Source organism: Thermomyces dupontii (assembly GCF_041956625.1).
Source record: "Thermomyces dupontii strain NRRL 2155 unplaced genomic scaffold VTN31scaffold_6, whole genome shotgun sequence".
Lineage (NCBI taxonomy): Eukaryota > Fungi > Ascomycota > Eurotiomycetes > Eurotiales > Trichocomaceae > Thermomyces > Thermomyces dupontii.
Genome location: NW_027192312.1, coordinates 549,721 through 566,924, shown reverse-complemented (window position 1 = coordinate 566,924; position 17,204 = coordinate 549,721). Strand labels below are relative to the sequence as shown.

General features: G+C 53.6%; 9 protein-coding genes across 9 annotated transcripts; 5 read left to right on the top strand and 4 right to left on the bottom strand.

The window, feature by feature from the left end:
* Positions 1–419: 419 nt before the first annotated feature.
* VTN31DRAFT_6050 (uncharacterized protein) lies at positions 420–1,084 on the bottom strand (the record flags this gene model as incomplete). The annotated part of the gene is made up of 2 exons (XM_069406618.1): positions 420–937; positions 1,012–1,084. The coding sequence occupies 2 exons, from the start codon at positions 1,082–1,084 to the stop codon at positions 420–422; spliced, it is 591 nt and encodes a 196-aa protein (XP_069259132.1).
* A 1,483-nt stretch (positions 1,085–2,567) lies between these two features.
* Positions 2,568–3,730, top strand: VTN31DRAFT_6049 (uncharacterized protein; the record flags this gene model as incomplete). Its single annotated transcript, XM_069406616.1, has 2 exons — positions 2,568–3,160; positions 3,208–3,730. The coding sequence occupies 2 exons, from the start codon at positions 2,568–2,570 to the stop codon at positions 3,728–3,730; spliced, it is 1,116 nt and encodes a 371-aa protein (XP_069259131.1).
* Positions 3,731–7,127: 3,397 nt separating this feature from the next.
* Positions 7,128–7,700, top strand: VTN31DRAFT_6048 (uncharacterized protein; the record flags this gene model as incomplete). Its single annotated transcript, XM_069406615.1, has 1 exon — positions 7,128–7,700. One exon carries the CDS (start codon positions 7,128–7,130, stop codon positions 7,698–7,700), a length of 573 nt encoding a protein of 190 aa, XP_069259130.1.
* Positions 7,701–9,103: 1,403 nt separating this feature from the next.
* Positions 9,104–9,414, top strand: VTN31DRAFT_6047 (uncharacterized protein; the record flags this gene model as incomplete). The annotated part of the gene is made up of 2 exons (XM_069406614.1): positions 9,104–9,318; positions 9,390–9,414. The coding sequence occupies 2 exons, from the start codon at positions 9,104–9,106 to the stop codon at positions 9,412–9,414; spliced, it is 240 nt and encodes a 79-aa protein (XP_069259129.1).
* Positions 9,415–9,659: 245 nt separating this feature from the next.
* On the bottom strand, positions 9,660–11,032 carry VTN31DRAFT_6046 (uncharacterized protein; the record flags this gene model as incomplete). Its single annotated transcript, XM_069406613.1, has 2 exons — positions 9,660–10,658; positions 10,709–11,032. The coding sequence occupies 2 exons, from the start codon at positions 11,030–11,032 to the stop codon at positions 9,660–9,662; spliced, it is 1,323 nt and encodes a 440-aa protein (XP_069259128.1).
* A 336-nt stretch (positions 11,033–11,368) lies between these two features.
* On the top strand, positions 11,369–12,352 carry VTN31DRAFT_6045 (mitochondrial 54S ribosomal protein uL10m; the record flags this gene model as incomplete). Its single annotated transcript, XM_069406612.1, has 1 exon — positions 11,369–12,352. One exon carries the CDS (start codon positions 11,369–11,371, stop codon positions 12,350–12,352), a length of 984 nt encoding a protein of 327 aa, XP_069259127.1.
* Positions 12,353–12,471: 119 nt separating this feature from the next.
* Positions 12,472–13,908, bottom strand: VTN31DRAFT_6044 (uncharacterized protein; the record flags this gene model as incomplete). The annotated part of the gene is made up of 1 exon (XM_069406611.1): positions 12,472–13,908. One exon carries the CDS (start codon positions 13,906–13,908, stop codon positions 12,472–12,474), a length of 1,437 nt encoding a protein of 478 aa, XP_069259126.1.
* Positions 13,909–14,708: 800 nt separating this feature from the next.
* VTN31DRAFT_6043 (uncharacterized protein) lies at positions 14,709–16,308 on the top strand (the record flags this gene model as incomplete). The annotated part of the gene is made up of 4 exons (XM_069406610.1): positions 14,709–14,874; positions 14,939–15,042; positions 15,091–15,162; positions 15,220–16,308. 4 exons carry the CDS (start codon positions 14,709–14,711, stop codon positions 16,306–16,308), a joined length of 1,431 nt encoding a protein of 476 aa, XP_069259125.1.
* A 157-nt stretch (positions 16,309–16,465) lies between these two features.
* VTN31DRAFT_6042 (uncharacterized protein) lies at positions 16,466–16,964 on the bottom strand (the record flags this gene model as incomplete). The annotated part of the gene is made up of 3 exons (XM_069406609.1): positions 16,466–16,506; positions 16,580–16,894; positions 16,958–16,964. 3 exons carry the CDS (start codon positions 16,962–16,964, stop codon positions 16,466–16,468), a joined length of 363 nt encoding a protein of 120 aa, XP_069259124.1.
* Between the last annotated feature and the right edge of the window lie 240 nt (positions 16,965–17,204).

Here is a 17,204-nt window from a genome sequence, read left to right as displayed (position 1 = left end):
GCTGAGTTGGTAGTTTTTTTTTTTTTTTTTTTTTTTTCGTAATGTGGGCTGTCCGGATCTTCTCCGCTGAGGAGGCTAAGGAATCGGAGAATGGACAGCGTTGTAATCTTTTCAACCGCGGGGAGATGCTCTATTACTACAGGTTTAAAACTCAGACGGTTTGCATTTATTGTGCGTTATTCTCTTAGCTCTGCAGAAATTACTATTGACGTGCTTCGAGTCATTCCATTGTTTGCTTCCCACTACTGTGCAGCGTCGACTTTGAATCAGACCATAAGGGAGTCGTCAGCTTCGTTAAGGAACAAATATGCCAAGCGCCATCCAATGCTCTTATATACATCTATGCAAGTCATGTAGTGTACAGTGTTGTATATGCAGAGATGTCATGGTTCTTCGTGTCCGTCGAAACGGGGACAAGCTCATGACTTCCCAGATGCGTTCTGCTCCCGCCAGCGATCAAAAGCATCCTCCCATCGCTCCGAGATGTCACATTTCTCTGTAACTGCCCCCCATGTCCGCGACCGGACGATCTGCTCCACGGTCCTCTCGTTCCGAACCAAAATCGCCAGCGACTCCGTGCGTGCCTCGCGCGGAAAATATCGTCCCGAGTACGGATCCAGCCGCTCATCAACCACTCGATCGCGTTCTCTTGCCGATTCTACCTGGCGTGAGATAGCGTCCGGGTCATCAGGATCCGGACTTGTCGCCACGCTGGCACAGTAGTTGAGCACTTCGGACCGCGTTTGCCATGACGGGAACAGGACGTTTTCTCGGAAGGACTTGCACGTTTCGCTGTCAATACGGCGCTGACTAGCTGGACTAGCTTGCCTGTTTGCCGTTGATGAGGGATCGAATCCTCGCTGGGCGGGCGTCAACAAAGCGTTCAGATTCTGCGTGATGGAATCATCAATGGCTCCTCTCGATAAGCGTAGGAAATCTGCCGACACGGCAATGTCAGCCATCCCTCTCGCTCAAGAAATTCGTCCAGAGTTCTTTATATGGTGAGCATACCTCGCAACGCTCTCTCGTTGAAGCAGAACTGCGGACTTAGCGTCGGCGCAGTAGTCGAAGTTGGCCGCGACATGCCTCGGCTAGTCCGCTGTTCTGACTTTTCGTCTGTTGAAGAGGAATCTGAAGCCCAGAACCAAGCCACTTTAGACCGAATCCAGTTCATAAGGTCACTCTATCTTGTACGGGCAGGACTACATCGAATGCGCCTCTCAATCACCTCACAGCAGGGAAGGCCATGGGTCACATGATTCTGACCTCATTATGAAATCACGTGATAGTATCGCGGATTATCTAAAATCCGGGAAGACCTACTCCGCTGTGGGCGTAATGGTCTTCACTAAATTTATGAAAAGTCACGTGACATGTCCTTACTAATCATGGTGCTTATGTAATTAAAGTTTGTTTACGAAGGGCTCTCTCGCCTCTCCCCTGTTTTCTCCTCGCGTTCCTGTCGCGTCAACCTGTCTGTTGTACCCTTGCTTCGCCATGCCACGTTCGTCCGCAACCCTGCCTTTTCTTTATCGACTGTGCTGCTATACTAGAAGCATTGACGATGTCTACTGAACGAGAAACTGGATTCTATTGCTCCATGTGCAAGAGAAGTCGACCGGCCGAAGACTTTGAATTCAATAAACAGGGCAAAAGGAAACAGACCTGCCAGCGCCATGCTAAGAAACGGATCTGGACTTGAATGAATGGGGGGATTTTACTCGGCGCCTTCGCAAATGGAACAGACCTGTGGGCTGCTCTTGAAGACCAAAATTCTTACTCGTGGTGGATGGCTATCTACACTAAATATCTCTCTTACAGGGCCAGCGCGAAGTTCTTGATGCCTCATACACGTTCAATCTCGATGCTTTTCCTGTTAAATTCGGCATTTACGGCCCCAAGCAAATGCATCCAGTTTTGACGGCAACCCCGACTCGGAATTATCTCATGGCTACCTTGAACGCGCCGTTACGCGTTCTCACAGAGATACGTAATCTGGAAAGAGGGAGGTTTCCGCTTCAAGCACAAGGGAACGAACTACCTTCGTCACAAACGAACCATGCCGGGAAATTCGGGGTATAAATACCCACTCACGAAGTACCTCAAATAATCTGGCAAGGCAAGGCTACAAGGTTTTCTGGAAGTGGGCTACAGGCCACTCTTTTCTCGCTTGTTGGTCTTGGAAATGCACATGATTGTCGCACTACGCGATGACCATAACTCAGTCATATTACGTACGAGTTAGTTAACCTGGGTACGAGATCCCTCTAAAACTATCTCAAGGACGTCAGAACGGCTAGAAGGACACTATTCTCTATCTGGTAAACCTAGCCACCTAAGTCATGTGACTCGTCACGTGCTCATAAATTTAGTGAAGACCATTAAGCACACATCCTACTCCGTATATGGTCACATGATCACGCGCTTCTCGTCACGCGCCAAGAAACGCGCCTTGACTGCTAGGCTGAAGCAGACTCGACTCGACTATATGCTTGCTCGCTTTCAATTCACAATCGCCTTTTGTCCCAATTACCGCGTATCCTTTTACTAAAGATTCTTGAATCATCATGCCAGAGTTAGCTGAAGTCGCACGGATCGTGCATTTCATCCGCAAGCACCTTGTTGACCGCTCAATCACCCGTGTACAAGCCCAACACGATGACATTGTCTACGGCAAAGCGGGAACCAGCGCCGCTGATTTTGAAAAAGCGATGCAGGGCAATAAGATTATTGGTGCCGGTCAGCAGGGCAAGTACTTTTGGATGACCATGTCCAAGCCGCCGCACGTGGTCATGCATTTTGGGATGACCGGGTGGCTGAAGATCAAGGATGCGGATACGTATTATTATCGCAAGACAAATGCAGAGGATAAGGAATGGCCGCCGAAGTATTGGAAATTCCTCCTGGAAACGGATGGCGAACCCAAAGTGGAGGCCGCGTTTGTCGACTTTCGAAGATTGGCGAGAATTCGCTTGGTTGACTGTCCGGCTGATGAGATCCGGCAACACTCGCCGCTCAAGGAGAATGGGCCCGATCCTTTGCAAGACCCGGATGTTTTTACTCCAGGATGGCTGGAGGAAAAGATTCTCAGCAGAAAAGTGCCCATCAAGGCATTGCTACTTGATCAGGCAACCATCAGTGGGATCGGAAATTGGATGAGGTATGTGTTTCCTCAAGTCTGTAATTGCACAAACTAACATTTTCAAGCGATGAAATTTTGTACCATGCAAAGATTCATCCGGAACAATACAGCAATACATTGAAGAGCGACCAGATCAAACAATTGCACGACTCCATCAATTACGTGTGCAAAACATCAGTGGATGTGTTGGCTGACTCGGACCAATTCCCAAAGCATTGGCTATTTAAACATCGATGGAACAAAGGGAAGAAGAACCAATCATCTGTATTGCCGGACGGAAATAAAATCGTGTTCTTGACCGTCGGCGGCAGAACCAGCGCCGTGGTGTCGGCCGTCCAGAAGAAGACTGGTCCGGTTGCCAAGGATATACCTGAGGACGTGTCCGGTGATGAAGCATCCAACAACAAAACGAACGGCAACAAGCGAAAGCGGGGTGCCAAAGCAGAAGAGCAAGACACTGAACAAGAGGATGATGCGAAGGAAACCAAAAAAGTAGCAGCCAAAAAGAGCAACAACAAGGCGACCAAGGAGGATGCTGCACCATCAGATAATGTTCCAAGGAGACGGTCCGCTCGTATTGCCAAATGAACCAACCAAGGGAAGCCTGGCAGGATTTGTGCTTTGATAAACGGTTTCGAAAACAACTCCCGGTTCATCCTTTCCCCTGTGCTTCCGCTAACCGCCCCTGCATTGCAACTTCCCTATATTCTCTGTGCAACGGTCAGCATCGTTTTAGGGAGGTTTCCTCAAACTGTTTCTTCATAGTGGCCCCAGCGCCTGCCGACGAAGGGACACAACGGACAGCCCGGTTTCCACATTTTGATTGGTTGGCCCCTGACCTCTGGGAAAAGTAGTGAGCCTCCCGCAGGGCTTGTACATGGTCACGACGCAAGAATGTATATATTGCCTGCATTTTGTCTAATCGATAGAAAAAGTACTACGTACCGTACTAGTATGTAGTTTATTTTTTCCAGTTCACAGATGTCGCTCAATGCGTAGTTCGGAGACACTGTAAAACCTGGAACTGATGATCGGTATTATTCCTCTTTTTTATAGCGACACTGCTACCTCAAACCACTCTATTACATGTACTGTCCGACACGGCATGGAGCATGTCGGATCCTCATGGAGGGCTGATTTTGATCCGGCAGAATTTGTGATAAGCCAAGGCGGTAAGCTTATCAAGTCAGGCGGTGTGCTTATCGCCGCTGATTACCAATACTTTTTTGCTTTTATCGCCACCAGACCCGACTGACAAATGCCGCTGTCGGGATTGGTCCGAGTCGATTCTCACCTGAATATATGTATGCAGATCCAGAGGCAGCTTCGGAATGTTTGGCGTTGAAACTATCATAAACGCTCAAACCGGTTCGCGCAAAGATTTCGTCTCGGCAAGCACGATTCCTCAGCGGGGATAGGACTCTTCGCCATGAGCGCCATTCTCTCAGCCGATGACCTGAACGACTTCATCTCGCCGGGTGTCGCATGTATCAAGCCGGTGGAGAAACTGCCAGAGAAGAAACAAGACGAGGTATGTTGTCACTCTCCATCATGGGGCTTGTGGTCGTTGCAATGCTAACTTTGCAACTTCGCAGAACCCTTACGAAGTGACGACGGAGGACAAAGTACATCCAGAGAATCAAGCGCCAGCTCAGATCTCTTTGACAGACTGTTTAGCCTGCTCCGGATGTGTTACCTCGGCGGAGGCCGTGCTGATTTCGCTTCAGTCGCACGCAGAGGTCTTGTCGATATTGGACTCACATCCCGCTGTACCACTAGGGGTCGATGAGCAAGGGAATGTCAGTATAGAGCGGCCACTGCGAGATGATGAGAGATTGTTCGTCGTGAGCGTCAGTTCGCAAGTACGGGCCAGCTTGGCTGCGACTTATGGGTTGTCTTCTCGGCAGGCTGGGCACATGATTGATCAGTTTCTCCGAGGGTCCCAGGGACTACGGTCTGGTGGGAAGCATGGAAATGGCTTTACATATGTGATTGACACGGATGTGGTCCGTGAGCTTGTCTTGGCCCTTACAGCAGAGGAGGTCCGAGAAACGTTGGACAGCACAAGCACGACCACAGTTGGAGACTCGAAATCTACGCCACCGAAGAAACCAATCTTGTCGTCTGCATGTCCCGGCTGGATATGCTACGTTGAGAAAACTCATCCTCATGTTCTCCCGCACCTATCCCGTCTCAAGTCGCCGCAGGCCCTGTCGGGGACGCTGCTGAAGACGGTGCTGAGCTCCAAGCTTGGCATTCGGCCGTCGCAGATCTGGCACTTGGCCATCATGCCCTGTTTCGATAAGAAGCTCGAGGCTAGTCGCGAGGAATTGACCGACCAGGCCTGGCAACCGGAGGGCAGTCAAGATACCGCGGTGCGGGATGTTGACTGTGTGATCACGTCTCGGGAACTCTTGATGCTGGCATCATCCCGGAGCGTGTCCCTCCCTTCATTGCCGCTGAAGCCAGTCACAGCAGAATACGCACCTCGCTTTCCGGATCCTACTATAGAATCGTTTCTGTTCTCTCGAGATCGCTCGTCGAAGCATACCAGCGCTTTTGGAACGTCGGGTGGGTACCTTTACTACGTCATGTCCAGTTACCAAGCCCAGCATCCCGGCAGCAAGCTCCACGTCCAACGCGGAAGAAACGCCGACGTCGTAGATTACACGCTGGTGTCGCAATCCGGAGCGACTATCCTCAAAGCCGGACGCTACTACGGCTTCCGCAACATTCAGAACCTGGTCCGCAAGCTGAAGCCGGCACAAACGTCTCGATTGCCGGGGGCGGTAGCGAATCGACGAGCAGCCGCTAGCGCGAGCGGCGTGAGTGCTGGCTTGGATTATGCCTATGTCGAGGTCATGGCATGTCCCGGCGGGTGTACCAATGGCGGCGGGCAGATCCGCCTGGACGACGCACGGCAAGCCAATGTCAGTCTTGCGCAGCAGCAAGAACAACAGCAGCCATCGGCAGTAGAAGGACAGCCACCGCAGAAGGCAACTCCGCACGAACAGCGGGCATGGCTTGCTCGTGTGGACGAAGCATACTTCTCCGCCGGCTCCGACTCAGACTCCGACTCGGAAACGGCCGGTTCTGCGAAATCGTTCACTGATATGGAAGCGTGTGTGCGCGGTTTGCTACGTCATTGGAGCGAACTCACGGGGATAGACATGGATAAACTTGTGTATACAACATACCGCAAGGTGGAGAGCGACGTTGGAAAGAATAAAAGTGCGGGTGATACGGCGCGGGTTGCGGAGCTTGCGGGTAAGATCGGGGGTGGGTGGTGATTGTGATATTATGATCTTCCGTTGTTGCATACCTACTACTATGTAGTTGGCGCATAGCCCTGATACCCAGCATAGACTGCGTTCGAAATGATGATATATTGATGGCCAGAAAAGCCTGCCATCGTAACCATTAGTTACTGTCCTTGGGTCTCCAGTGTCTCTGCTCATGCAAAGGGAATTCCCAACGACAACGAAATCAATAGGCTAGGTAGTATTTTAGAGCAGCTCCAGAGCACGTAAACTCAGACCTCCGATTGATGACTTGTCACGTGTTTATAGTCACATAGTTTTGGAATTTTTTTCCTATTTAAGATGTCATCAATCTACGGCCTGAGGGCTCGAGCCATTTCTTCTTTACTATGCGAGTTACAAACGCGACAGACCAACTTCGTCAAAACCGCAGGAAATCAATTCTCGTTGGTAATTTAAATTCTTTGCATCTTCTCAATCACAAGGTCATCGTTGATTGTGCTGCCCGCAATGACGCGCCGAAGACCACCACCGACTCAGCGCCGAGACAACGCGTTACTGAACTCGAATCACTTCTCAGACTCAACCCTCAGACTCAACCCAGACGACTATGTGGCAGATATGGATGACTAGGACCGGGTGGATTCGATATTGAAGCTCATGTTTAATAAGCACCGACGGGGTCTCAAACACTGCATCACTTGGTCACTGGAACCCCAAAGAGGATGTATTCCCGGAGCATCAAGACTCGCGTCAAGAAGCTGTCCAAGGCTATTGATCAGAAGGTGATTGTCGACCAGCTCATGACACATTCGGGCCACTTACGGGAGATTGGTGTTTCTGGCTTGGTGGGTCGCTTGCGAGCTGAAATTGATGGGCTTGTCTCCCCCGACGTTGGCTTGGGGACATGTGACCCGAAAGCGGAGACTTATAAACTCGATATTCCTGATCTTCACAATCGGATTCAGAAAGCAGCACCTGAGTGGTGTGAGCTGCTTCAAGCTTTGCTTCGGCCCAAGCACGCGGATGCCACCAGCCAACACCAAAGGACGGCCAGCTCGGGCGTGATCATCAACATCATTTCATCTACCGTGTATGCCTACGCGCCCAGGACCCATGATAATTTCCCTGTTCTTTTGGGCGTGCATCTTCACTCTTCTCGTCCTGATAGCAGGTACCGGGTTTGGCAAAAGTATGATGTTCCAGGCTGTTTCCATGCTTCTCCGGAATCTGTTCCCATTGTTCTCTTACCGCTTAACCAGATGGCAAAGAACAGTCAGACTACATACGGCGAATAGGCGGCAACCCCTGTTTTCTGAATAGTGACACGATCGCCCCTTTTCGCATGTTCTGATTAGTCCGGAGCTTGCCATTGGCAACGAAGATTTTCGCCGTGTGGTTTCGGGCCGTCATTTAAATCAGAAAGTGGTCTTGGTTGTTGTAGACGAGGCGCACCTGGTTCACAATTGGGGTGAACATTTTCGACCTGCATATTTCTCGTCTGAATGTGCTGCGGGATTGATTGGGTAGCCAGATACCCTGGCTTGCGTGTTCGGCAACAGTGGGTTCCAAGACCGTCAATTCGTTCAGGACCGGTATCAATTTCGAACCTGACGTCGAAGTACAACGGATGTCCATTGATCACTTTCTGATTAAATGACGGCTCCGAAACCACACAGCGAAAATCTTCGTTGCCAATGGCAAGCTCCGGACTAATCAGAACATGCGAAAAGGGGCGATCGTGTCACTATTCAGAAAACAGGGGTTGCCGCCTATTCGCCGTATGTAGTCTGACTGTTCTTTGCCATCTGGTTAAGCGGTAAGAGAACAATGGGAACAGATTCCGGAGAAGCATGGAAACAGCCTGGAACATCACACTTCTGCCATACCCGGTACCTGCTATCAGGACGAGAATCCTTACGCAGGTAGATCAGGTGATGCAGCGCTTCACGCTGACCTGGTTTCGGACTATAACCATACAGGGTTGAAATGGCCTCGTCAATTGCCACCATCTGAGCATGCTGATCTCTTCGCATTGAAGAGTTGATGGTCTCTTGGGCTTGCTTTATTTTGATGGCCGGAACGCAGCGAACTTTGGAGGACACGCGCCCATTCGCATGTACAACCTCTGGATTCAAAGAAATAGGGGCCATTGAATTATTCTTCTTCCCTGCCCCTTTGGCCAGCCGCAGGACTGTTATTGTTCATGTTCTTCGATTGTGTTGTTGAGGTGGCAGCAAGTATGCTGACTTGACGTTCTGGGGGGGTTCTTCCGCGATGGCCCTAGGAGTACTCGTACTCCGTAACGGAGTACTTAAAGGAACAATTTGCCCTCGGACGAAAAAGCTGAGTCAATTTCCTAAATTGGCTTAGCGTGTCATGTCACATGACTCGTGAGACGACTGAGCTTTGACAAGTTCCCTGCTGTTGATTGGCAGACAACACACGTAACCTAATAATTCGATCCAAGAATCGGCCTAACCAAAAACAGCTAGCGAGATCCCTACAAACAAAAACAGAAGGCGGTGAATGAACAGGACCTGAGAAGTTTCTAGTTTTGGCCTCAGAGTTCGGAAAATCTCCCAAGCCAGTTCAAGCTCATCCGTCGTCTTCCATCCATCCATCTAGCCAGAACTGAACCTCAAGAAACCGAAAAGGAGTACCTCCCTCGAGCAGCGTGATCCAAGGACAGACGGCAGAAATGTCCCGCGAAGCGTACCAGGTTCCTTCCCTCGGTGCCGGCGGCCAAAGCGTCTTCAACACCGCCGCCGGTGGTTCTGGATCCCTCGACGCGGGCGCCCCCGCAACGACCTATATCTGCGGCGACTGCAACTCGCATGTCACGCTGAAGCGCGGCGATCAGATCCGGTGCAAGGAGTGTGGGCATCGGGTGTTGTACAAGGAGAGGACGAAGAGGTTTGTCTTTTTTCTTCCCTTGATCGTGGTCCGAACGAATGGGAGGAATGGAGGCTGACTGGGTTGTTCAGGATGGTTCAGTTTGAGGCGCGATGATTGGATGATGTGATGGATGGATACTACAAATGTGATTTGCATGACTGGTTAGATCGGCGCTGTTGGAGTTCTTTTGGGGTTTTTTTTTTTTTGTTTTTTTTTGTTTCAATGTTCCTGGTGCGAGCCTGTTTCGTTTGTCATTTACAGTACACTACGGCACATCGTTGAGATGATGGGAATATAAAAAAAAATCTGGCCCGAAATTGTTTCCCCGCTCGATGGCTTTGGATGTTTGTTTTTTGGCGTCACAGCTCATTCGTCACTTCGATAAACTGCTCAAACTGTTTCAGCGCCGCGCCGCTCTCAATCGCCCAACGAGCCCGTCGGACACCCTCCTTCCAGCGGCCCCCGCCCGGGCCACGCTCCGTGATGACGTTCCCATCATCGCCAGGCCCCATGTTGCTCGTGTCCGCGTCGCAGACGCCCGAGATAACCAAGAGGGCGGCGACGTTCATCAGGACGAAGTGTAGGATCGGATGATCGCGCGGGAGCTCGTTGCGGAGGATGCTCAGAAGCATCTTGGCGTTGTCCTCGGGCAGTTTCTTGCTAAAGACGTCCGAGAGCGGGTGCGTCGGGAACCCGAAGTCTGAAGGGTGCAGTCGGAAGGTGTCGATTCTGACCAGGGTGCGCGGGTTGCCTTCTTCATCTCCATCGTCCTCATCCTCGTCCTCCTCGTCCCCGTCATGGGTAGTTGCGGAGTCATTGACGGGCCCTTTGTAAGCCGGGTTCGGATACTCGATCAACCGCCAGCAGTTCGTTTCCCCCGCGCAGCTAATCTCGTCCATGTCCTCCTCTCCGCAGACTACCAGCGCCTTCTTCGCGCCACCCATGCGCAGCGCGTCCGCAAAGACGGGCCCCAGCTGCTGGTACGCAACGCCCACCACCCGTGCCTCGATCGCCCAGTCGATCGGGTTCGACAATGGGCCCATCAGGTTGAAGATGGTGCGCAGACCGAGAGAGCGGCGCACGGGGTTGGCATACCGCATGCCCGGGTGGAAGGTTGGCGCAAAGAGAAACGCGTAGTTTGTCCGCTCGTAGACCCGGATGATGTTGTCGGCCGTGATGGCGCCAATCTTGGGCGCGACCGGCGTCATGGCCGTCAGCACGTCCGCGGAGCCGCTGAACGACGTCTGCGAGCGGTTGCCGTGCTTGGCGGTCATCAGCATCGGCGACGCAATGATCGAGGCTGTTGTCGAGACATTGAAGGTCGAATGGCCGTCACCGCCGGTGCCAACAATGTCGCACTGGAACCTCAATCAGATCGCGATTCTCGTAACAGGCAGAATCAACTCACCAGTCCTCCATTGTAGCCACCCTCCTTTATCCCGCGCGCATTGAGTACCGCTCGCAATGGTGCCTTTGGAACTGCGGTCGCCGCCTCTCGCATTCGGCGCGAGCAGACTGCAATGACCGCGGCATCCCGATCCAGTCCCGTCGAATGCAGCAGCGTCAAGAGCGCCGCCGTCTGCACCATCGACAGCCGGTCCTCAAAAATCAATGCGAATGCGGCCCCGATTTCCTCTGCAGAGACTTTAATCTCCCCCGCCGAGGGGTATGCCAGGCGCTGGAGGAGCGGGGTGATCGAGATGGGCTCGGGTTTCTTGTTGGTGTCCGTCATGGTGGCAGCCGGCCGTCGAATGCGCGCTCAGGGGAGTTTGGAAAGAGAGCGTCAGCCGTGCTCAGACCAGCCAATGAGTCACACAAGGCGTGCATTGTCTCTCGAAGTATTCTAACTGGTATGTTGGTCGAGTCATACTGCACACCGGGGACTCATCGGGCAGAATCTTGACCGCCTGCCGAATTGGCCAATCAGCGACCAGCGTTCCTGGCAAAATTTCCAGCTTCCAATCCGCACTTCGGAGTTCAGTAAAGAACTCGGAAGGGAAGAATCAGAATCAAGCCATTGCCATCGATTCCCAGCTGACTCGACCGGCTCGAGTTCAGCAGATTAACCATGACTCCGCGAATCCGGATACCGTGGCACATCTCGCGGCCTCTGTGCCGAGGCTCGCTCGTTCCGCGGTATGAGGCCGCCATCCGTACCGCCAGCACAAGCACAGCAGCAGCGGCAACTGCGACGCCATCAATCGATCCGATTACTGTTGCATCATATTCGCAACTCGCTTCACACCATCCAACCCAGCCGCCGTCGTTCCGGAGCCCCGAAGCGCGGCGCTCGCAGCTCCTGCGACAGTACACTTCCATTGTCCGGACATCGCCATTGATGGTCTTCTTCCAGCACAACAACCTTCTCTCGACGGAATGGGTCGCGATCCGACGGGAAATCGTCACAGCACTGCGGAAGCTCGATGAAAAGCTCATTAGTGAGGGCCGCACGGGCGTGCCCCCGCTGGCGGACCTGGTCAAGCTGCAGATCGTCCAGACGCGCATATTTGACGCGGCGCTGCGCATTGTCGATTACTTCGACCCAAAGACAGCCGGCGTGGCGGACGGCGAGCCGACACACGATCTCTCCCGCGCTGCCCACGACGCCGTCTTCCGCAAAAAGGGAAAACATGACCTCTCCCCCATCTTGGCCGGTCCGATCGCGGTGCTTTCGTTTCCCGTTGTCTCCCCCGAACATCTCAAGGCCGCGCTGACGGTGCTGGCGCCGAGAGAGACGGGGTTCCCCGCTCCAACACGCAAGGCAAATCCGGGCTGGCATGAGCCGTCGGTCCAGGACGGATTGCGGAAGCTGATGCTCCTTGCGACGAGAGTGGATGGACGTGTGTTTGACGCCGAGGAGACCAAGTGGGTAGGCAGCATCGAGGGTGGTCTGGATGGCTTGCGGGCCCAGCTTGTGTTTGCTTTGCAGAGTGTGGGAGCAGGCCTCACGTCGACGCTGGAGGGCGCCTCGAAGAGCTTGTGGCTTACGATGGAGTCGCGGAGGAGCGTCTTGGAGGAGGAGCAGAAGGGTGGAGAGAAGAAAGAAGAATGAACTCTATCCCCCCGAAATTGTATAGTATATACCTTATTGACACCTTTACGTTCTTCAATGCATTTGTATGATAGATCAATCCGACGTCGAGGGTATTAGCGCAGAACACTAGCATAAGGCTATTTCTTCTCGCTGCTTCGCAACTTCAACCGTGCATTCATGCCGACAATCGCCCGGAACAGGTCCCAATCTCCATCCAAGCCGACCCAATCCGTGACCAAGATGCCCGTCGACCAGTCGCTCTCCTTGTCACCGCCGTGCTTGCTGCACAGGTACGCGACAGTGGCCGGATTGACCTTGGCTGCAATCCTCTCGGGCCAGGTCTGGGCCTTCCAGAAGTTGCTGGCGCTGAGGAAGTTGATGAAGAACGGGTACTTCTTCTTTCCGTCCCCGCGACCGAACGGGTACCGCACTTTCGCCGCGCGGGCAAGGGCCTCGCTGACGTACTGGATCTTCTTGTCGATGTTCTCCGTCTCCAGTACCTCGTAAAAGTCCTGGATGCAGATGTCGCCGCTGGGGCAGACGGCGTGGGGGGTGTTGTCGGCCCAGCCGGCGGCGTCAATGCCCCAACCGCGGCCGTTGTGCGCCTTCTTAAGCCGGTCCTCGAGATTGAACCGGCGGATCAGCACGATCCTGCCGCGAACTTCGCCCAGGGTTGGCACGCGAGGCTCTGTGTACCAGTTGCTGCCGGGCTTTGCGTAGTGATCCCGCAGGATGCGGGACAGCTGCTCGTCCGTGGCCTTGCCTGTGCCCTCGCGCTTGAGCGACAAGATTAGTGTCTCGGACGGGTTGCGCCGCAGGAAGTCCTCGATGTCGCGCAGCAACTCGCGGAAGTACTTGTTACCGGTCAGCGCAATAGGGAAGGCGCTGTGCACGAGGACCAGCTCGTCTTTGTTCGGGTCGTCAGGATACTGCGGCTGCACGCGCACGTCGAAGAAGCGCACGCCGTTCTCGAGCTGCTCGCGTGGGCTGACAGCCTGGCAGCGGACCGACGGCGCCGCCACATGGCACGTCGGCGTGTTGTGCGTGCCGGGGATGGACAGCGACGACAGCAGGAGGTCATCGCGCAGTTCCTCCATCCACGCGTTGAGCCGCGCCGACGAGAAGATGGCCAGATGTGAGTCCAGCGTCACGAAGATCCCCGTGAAACGGAAGCGCGGCTTGTCCTTGAGCGCCTTCATTTCCGCCGACTCCACCGTCGGCACGGGAACCGTGATCTGGTGTCGCTCCCCCTCGACCTCGAACGTCAGCCGGAGCCGCTCCTTGTCATTGTTGACAAACGTCTTGATGTCCGTCTTGACGGTCCCAAACGGCTCGACGCGCACCCGGACGCCCTTCGTTTCGAATGGGCGCGCATTGGCGGGTAATGGCTCCGCGTCCTTGTCCGCGCGAGTCACATTGGTCGCGAGGCTGGCCACCGTACGCGTCAGGTTTTTGGCCAACGACTGCAGGCCATGCGCGCCTCCTTTCTTCTCGGGCGGCGGAAATCGCTCGACATGCCGGAGCTCGATCGGCGTCGATGTCAGGTTCCGGATGGTTACAGGTTTGGCAGCCATGTTGGCCTTTCGACTCAATGGATGGAGAGAGGAAGAGTCTCTCTCTCTCACACAGAGCAATTGCGGTCAACCCCTGACTAGAAGTTCAATATCAGCGCACGATCCGCCCCGCTCTGCGAACGCAGATCCAAGCCACAGCCGGCGTTCGAATCGTCCGATCGGAGATAGCGGCGGGGCCTGCGCGTCCAGGATCCATCGAGCTCGACGAGCTGACGACGCCGTGATCGGCGGCTTCAAAGATGATTGGCGATAACCACGCAATTTTCTCTGCTTTGGATCCTCGAAAAGGACCAAGGCTCAGCTACATAACTGAGCTAAGGTCAGGCTAACAACGAACTGATGTTGGGGGCTAATGTTCTCCTGGAACAACAAAGGCACTTTTACGCGACTGGAGGACCAAAGACCCATTCTGTTCATTCCCATGCATGCTGAGAAAAGATAATTGAAACTGATGCTCTATTATATGCCAGGTCCTGGACGGTACTCTTACCGAGTACTCCGTACCTACATTGAGGTTCTGCTCCAGCAATCGAACGTTGAATCTGTCTGTTTACGAGTTGAATGTTGATTGATTACCCCGCTCGTTCAACCTCGGGACTAGGGCCTAGGGCTAGGGCTTATCAATCACGTGGACCGCTTTTTATCGGCTATCATCGGTCCAATGATAACAACCCCAGACTCTGGGTCCCTAGGACATCATATCACCTTCAAAATACCGTCTCTCCGCATGACTGTTAATCAATAAATTTCATCCTTTTCGTAAGGCCGCTGGACCGTTCTCGATCGCGGTTTAATTCAGTATGTTGTTGTTACGCTGCTCCCGGCAGCTCCTAGTGCCTACAACACGCTCGGCCGTCCCGCGGATAACATCGCTGGGCTCCGCCGCGTACAGCCGCCGACGGGCATTCCATGCTTCAGCAGCACTGTGCGGGATCCGATCACAGATTCTGAAGGATGTAGGAGAGGGTTCGTTTTGAAACCGCTTGGAGGAGGTCAGGTCGTCGGCCAATTGACTGATATGTTGTTTCAGGAATCACTGAAGTCCAAATCATCCAGTGGTACGTCGAAGAGGGCGCACATGTTGAGGAATGGAGCCCGCTATGCCAGTATCAATCGGACAAGGCGGTCGACGACGTACGTGGTTTTCCAGCCAATGTCGCTACAGTGTGCTGATGGGCATAGATCACGTCAAGGTATGAGGGTGTGATCAAGAAGCTACATTTCCAAGCAGACGATACAGTGCCAACTGGAAAGGTGCGTGGAGCAGTTCGGCAGGACTATGAGTACTAGTATAGGCTGATGCCGAAATAGGCGCTGTGTGACATCGAGGTTGACGATGCAAAATACCCCGATGAGAACGCACCAGCTGCCACTGCCGACACCACTCCACAACCACCGCAGGCTTCCCAGCCATCACCCGAGACGCGCGAGGTCCAACCCGCTGCGCCCCGAGAAGTGGAACCAGAGCATAAGCCCAAGGGCAAACACGCCTCGCTAGCAACACCGGCGGTCCGCGGCCTCCTCAAGGAGCTCAATGTGAACATCCTCGACGTCAACGGGACAGGCAAGGACGGACGGGTGCTCAAAGAGGATGTCTTGCGCTACGTCGCGCAACGTGACAAGGCAAAAACCGAGACGCAGCCGACGCGCACGGAAGCCGCCCGCCCAGTTGCATCCGTCGACACTACGCAAACCGAAACAGTGCAGCCACTCACACACATCCAGTCGCAAATGTTCAAGACCATGACCAAGTCCCTCACGATCCCCCATTTCCTCTTCGCCGACGAGATCAATATTGGAGCTTTGTCGGATCTCCGGCGCAAGCTCGCGCGTGACCCAGCGCAGCCGCAAAAGATCACCGCGCTGCCGTTCATCATCAAAGCGGTTTCTCTCGCTCTGGAGGAGTTCCCGATCCTCAACGCCAAGCTGGACACAAGTGACCCCAATCAGCCGAAGCTGATCATGCGGTCCAAGCACAACATCGGCGTCGCGATGGACACGCCACAGGGGCTTATCGTGCCGAACGTTAAGAACGTCGCCGCGCGGTCCGTCGCGGACATTGCCGAGGAGATTGCGCGGCTGACCGCGCTCGGCCGGGAAGGGAAACTCACTCCGGCGGACCTCAGCGGTGGCACCATCACTGTATCCAACATCGGGAACATCGGTGGCACGTACGTGGGGCCCGTGATTGTGCCCACGGAAGTTGCCATCCTCGGCGTGGGCCGATCTCGAACGGTGCCCGTTTTCGACGAAACGGGCCAGGTGACCAAGGCCGAGGTGGTCAACTTCAGTTGGAGTGCGGACCACCGCGTGATTGACGGGGCGACCATGGCGCGCATGGCAAACAAGGTGCGCGAATACATTGAGTCGCCGGATCGGATGTTGGTGAGATTGCGGTAGTAGAGTAGACATCGTATAGAAACTGTTATTTATCCACTGTGATAATGCATGACATTGGAACTGATCCTCCAAATCAAGCAATCCTTACCAACTCCGCCGAAAAAAACAGAATAAACATAAACGCCCGAGCCCGACATGTAACTTTGGTAAACACCTATTACTCCAACTCCCTCTCGTCATACAGATCCCCGAAACATCCTACGAGACCAAAGGTCAGCCCGCTGATGTCGCTACCACCGAGGGAAAAAGAAAAAAAAAAAAGACCACTCACTTAGATTAAAATCCTGATCCACAACATGCTCCAACGCCCGATTATATTCCTCCTGCGCCCGGGGATTCATCCAGGATGCACCGGGCTGTTGTTGTTGTTGTTCCCTGGTCTGCTGCTGTTGTGACTGTGACTGCCCCGCCGCAGCAGCAGCAGAAGCCGACTCAACCGCGCCGGGGAGAGAATAAGCCGAAGGAGCGGTTCCAGCAGGCCTCCGTGATTGGGATGCCGGCGGAGACAGGTCTCGGTGGGTGGTAACGTTGTGTTGAGGGGTGGGCGAGTCAGGGCTGGAGAGCATCTCCGAGTCGTTGTCGAAGTCTAGTTTTTTTTCGTTAGTTGTTTGGTGTTTGTGTGATTGTTCGAGGAAGAGGTTGATCGTACCAGCCATGGTGGGCGATTTGGGTATTTATTCCTAATTTCTTGAGATTTTTTATATTTATAATGTTTATTGACCTGTTCGTAAAGGAGCTGGAGTTGAAATGGAGAGTCAATATCAGACGAGGCCCGGCTGAGCAGGTGGAAAGAAGTCCAAGCGCGTCGCACCACCCCAAACTCTTTTTTCTTTTTCTTCCTTCTCCGCCAGACCTTCGCTCTGGACGGCATTCTGCTCGTTCAAACCATACTACAA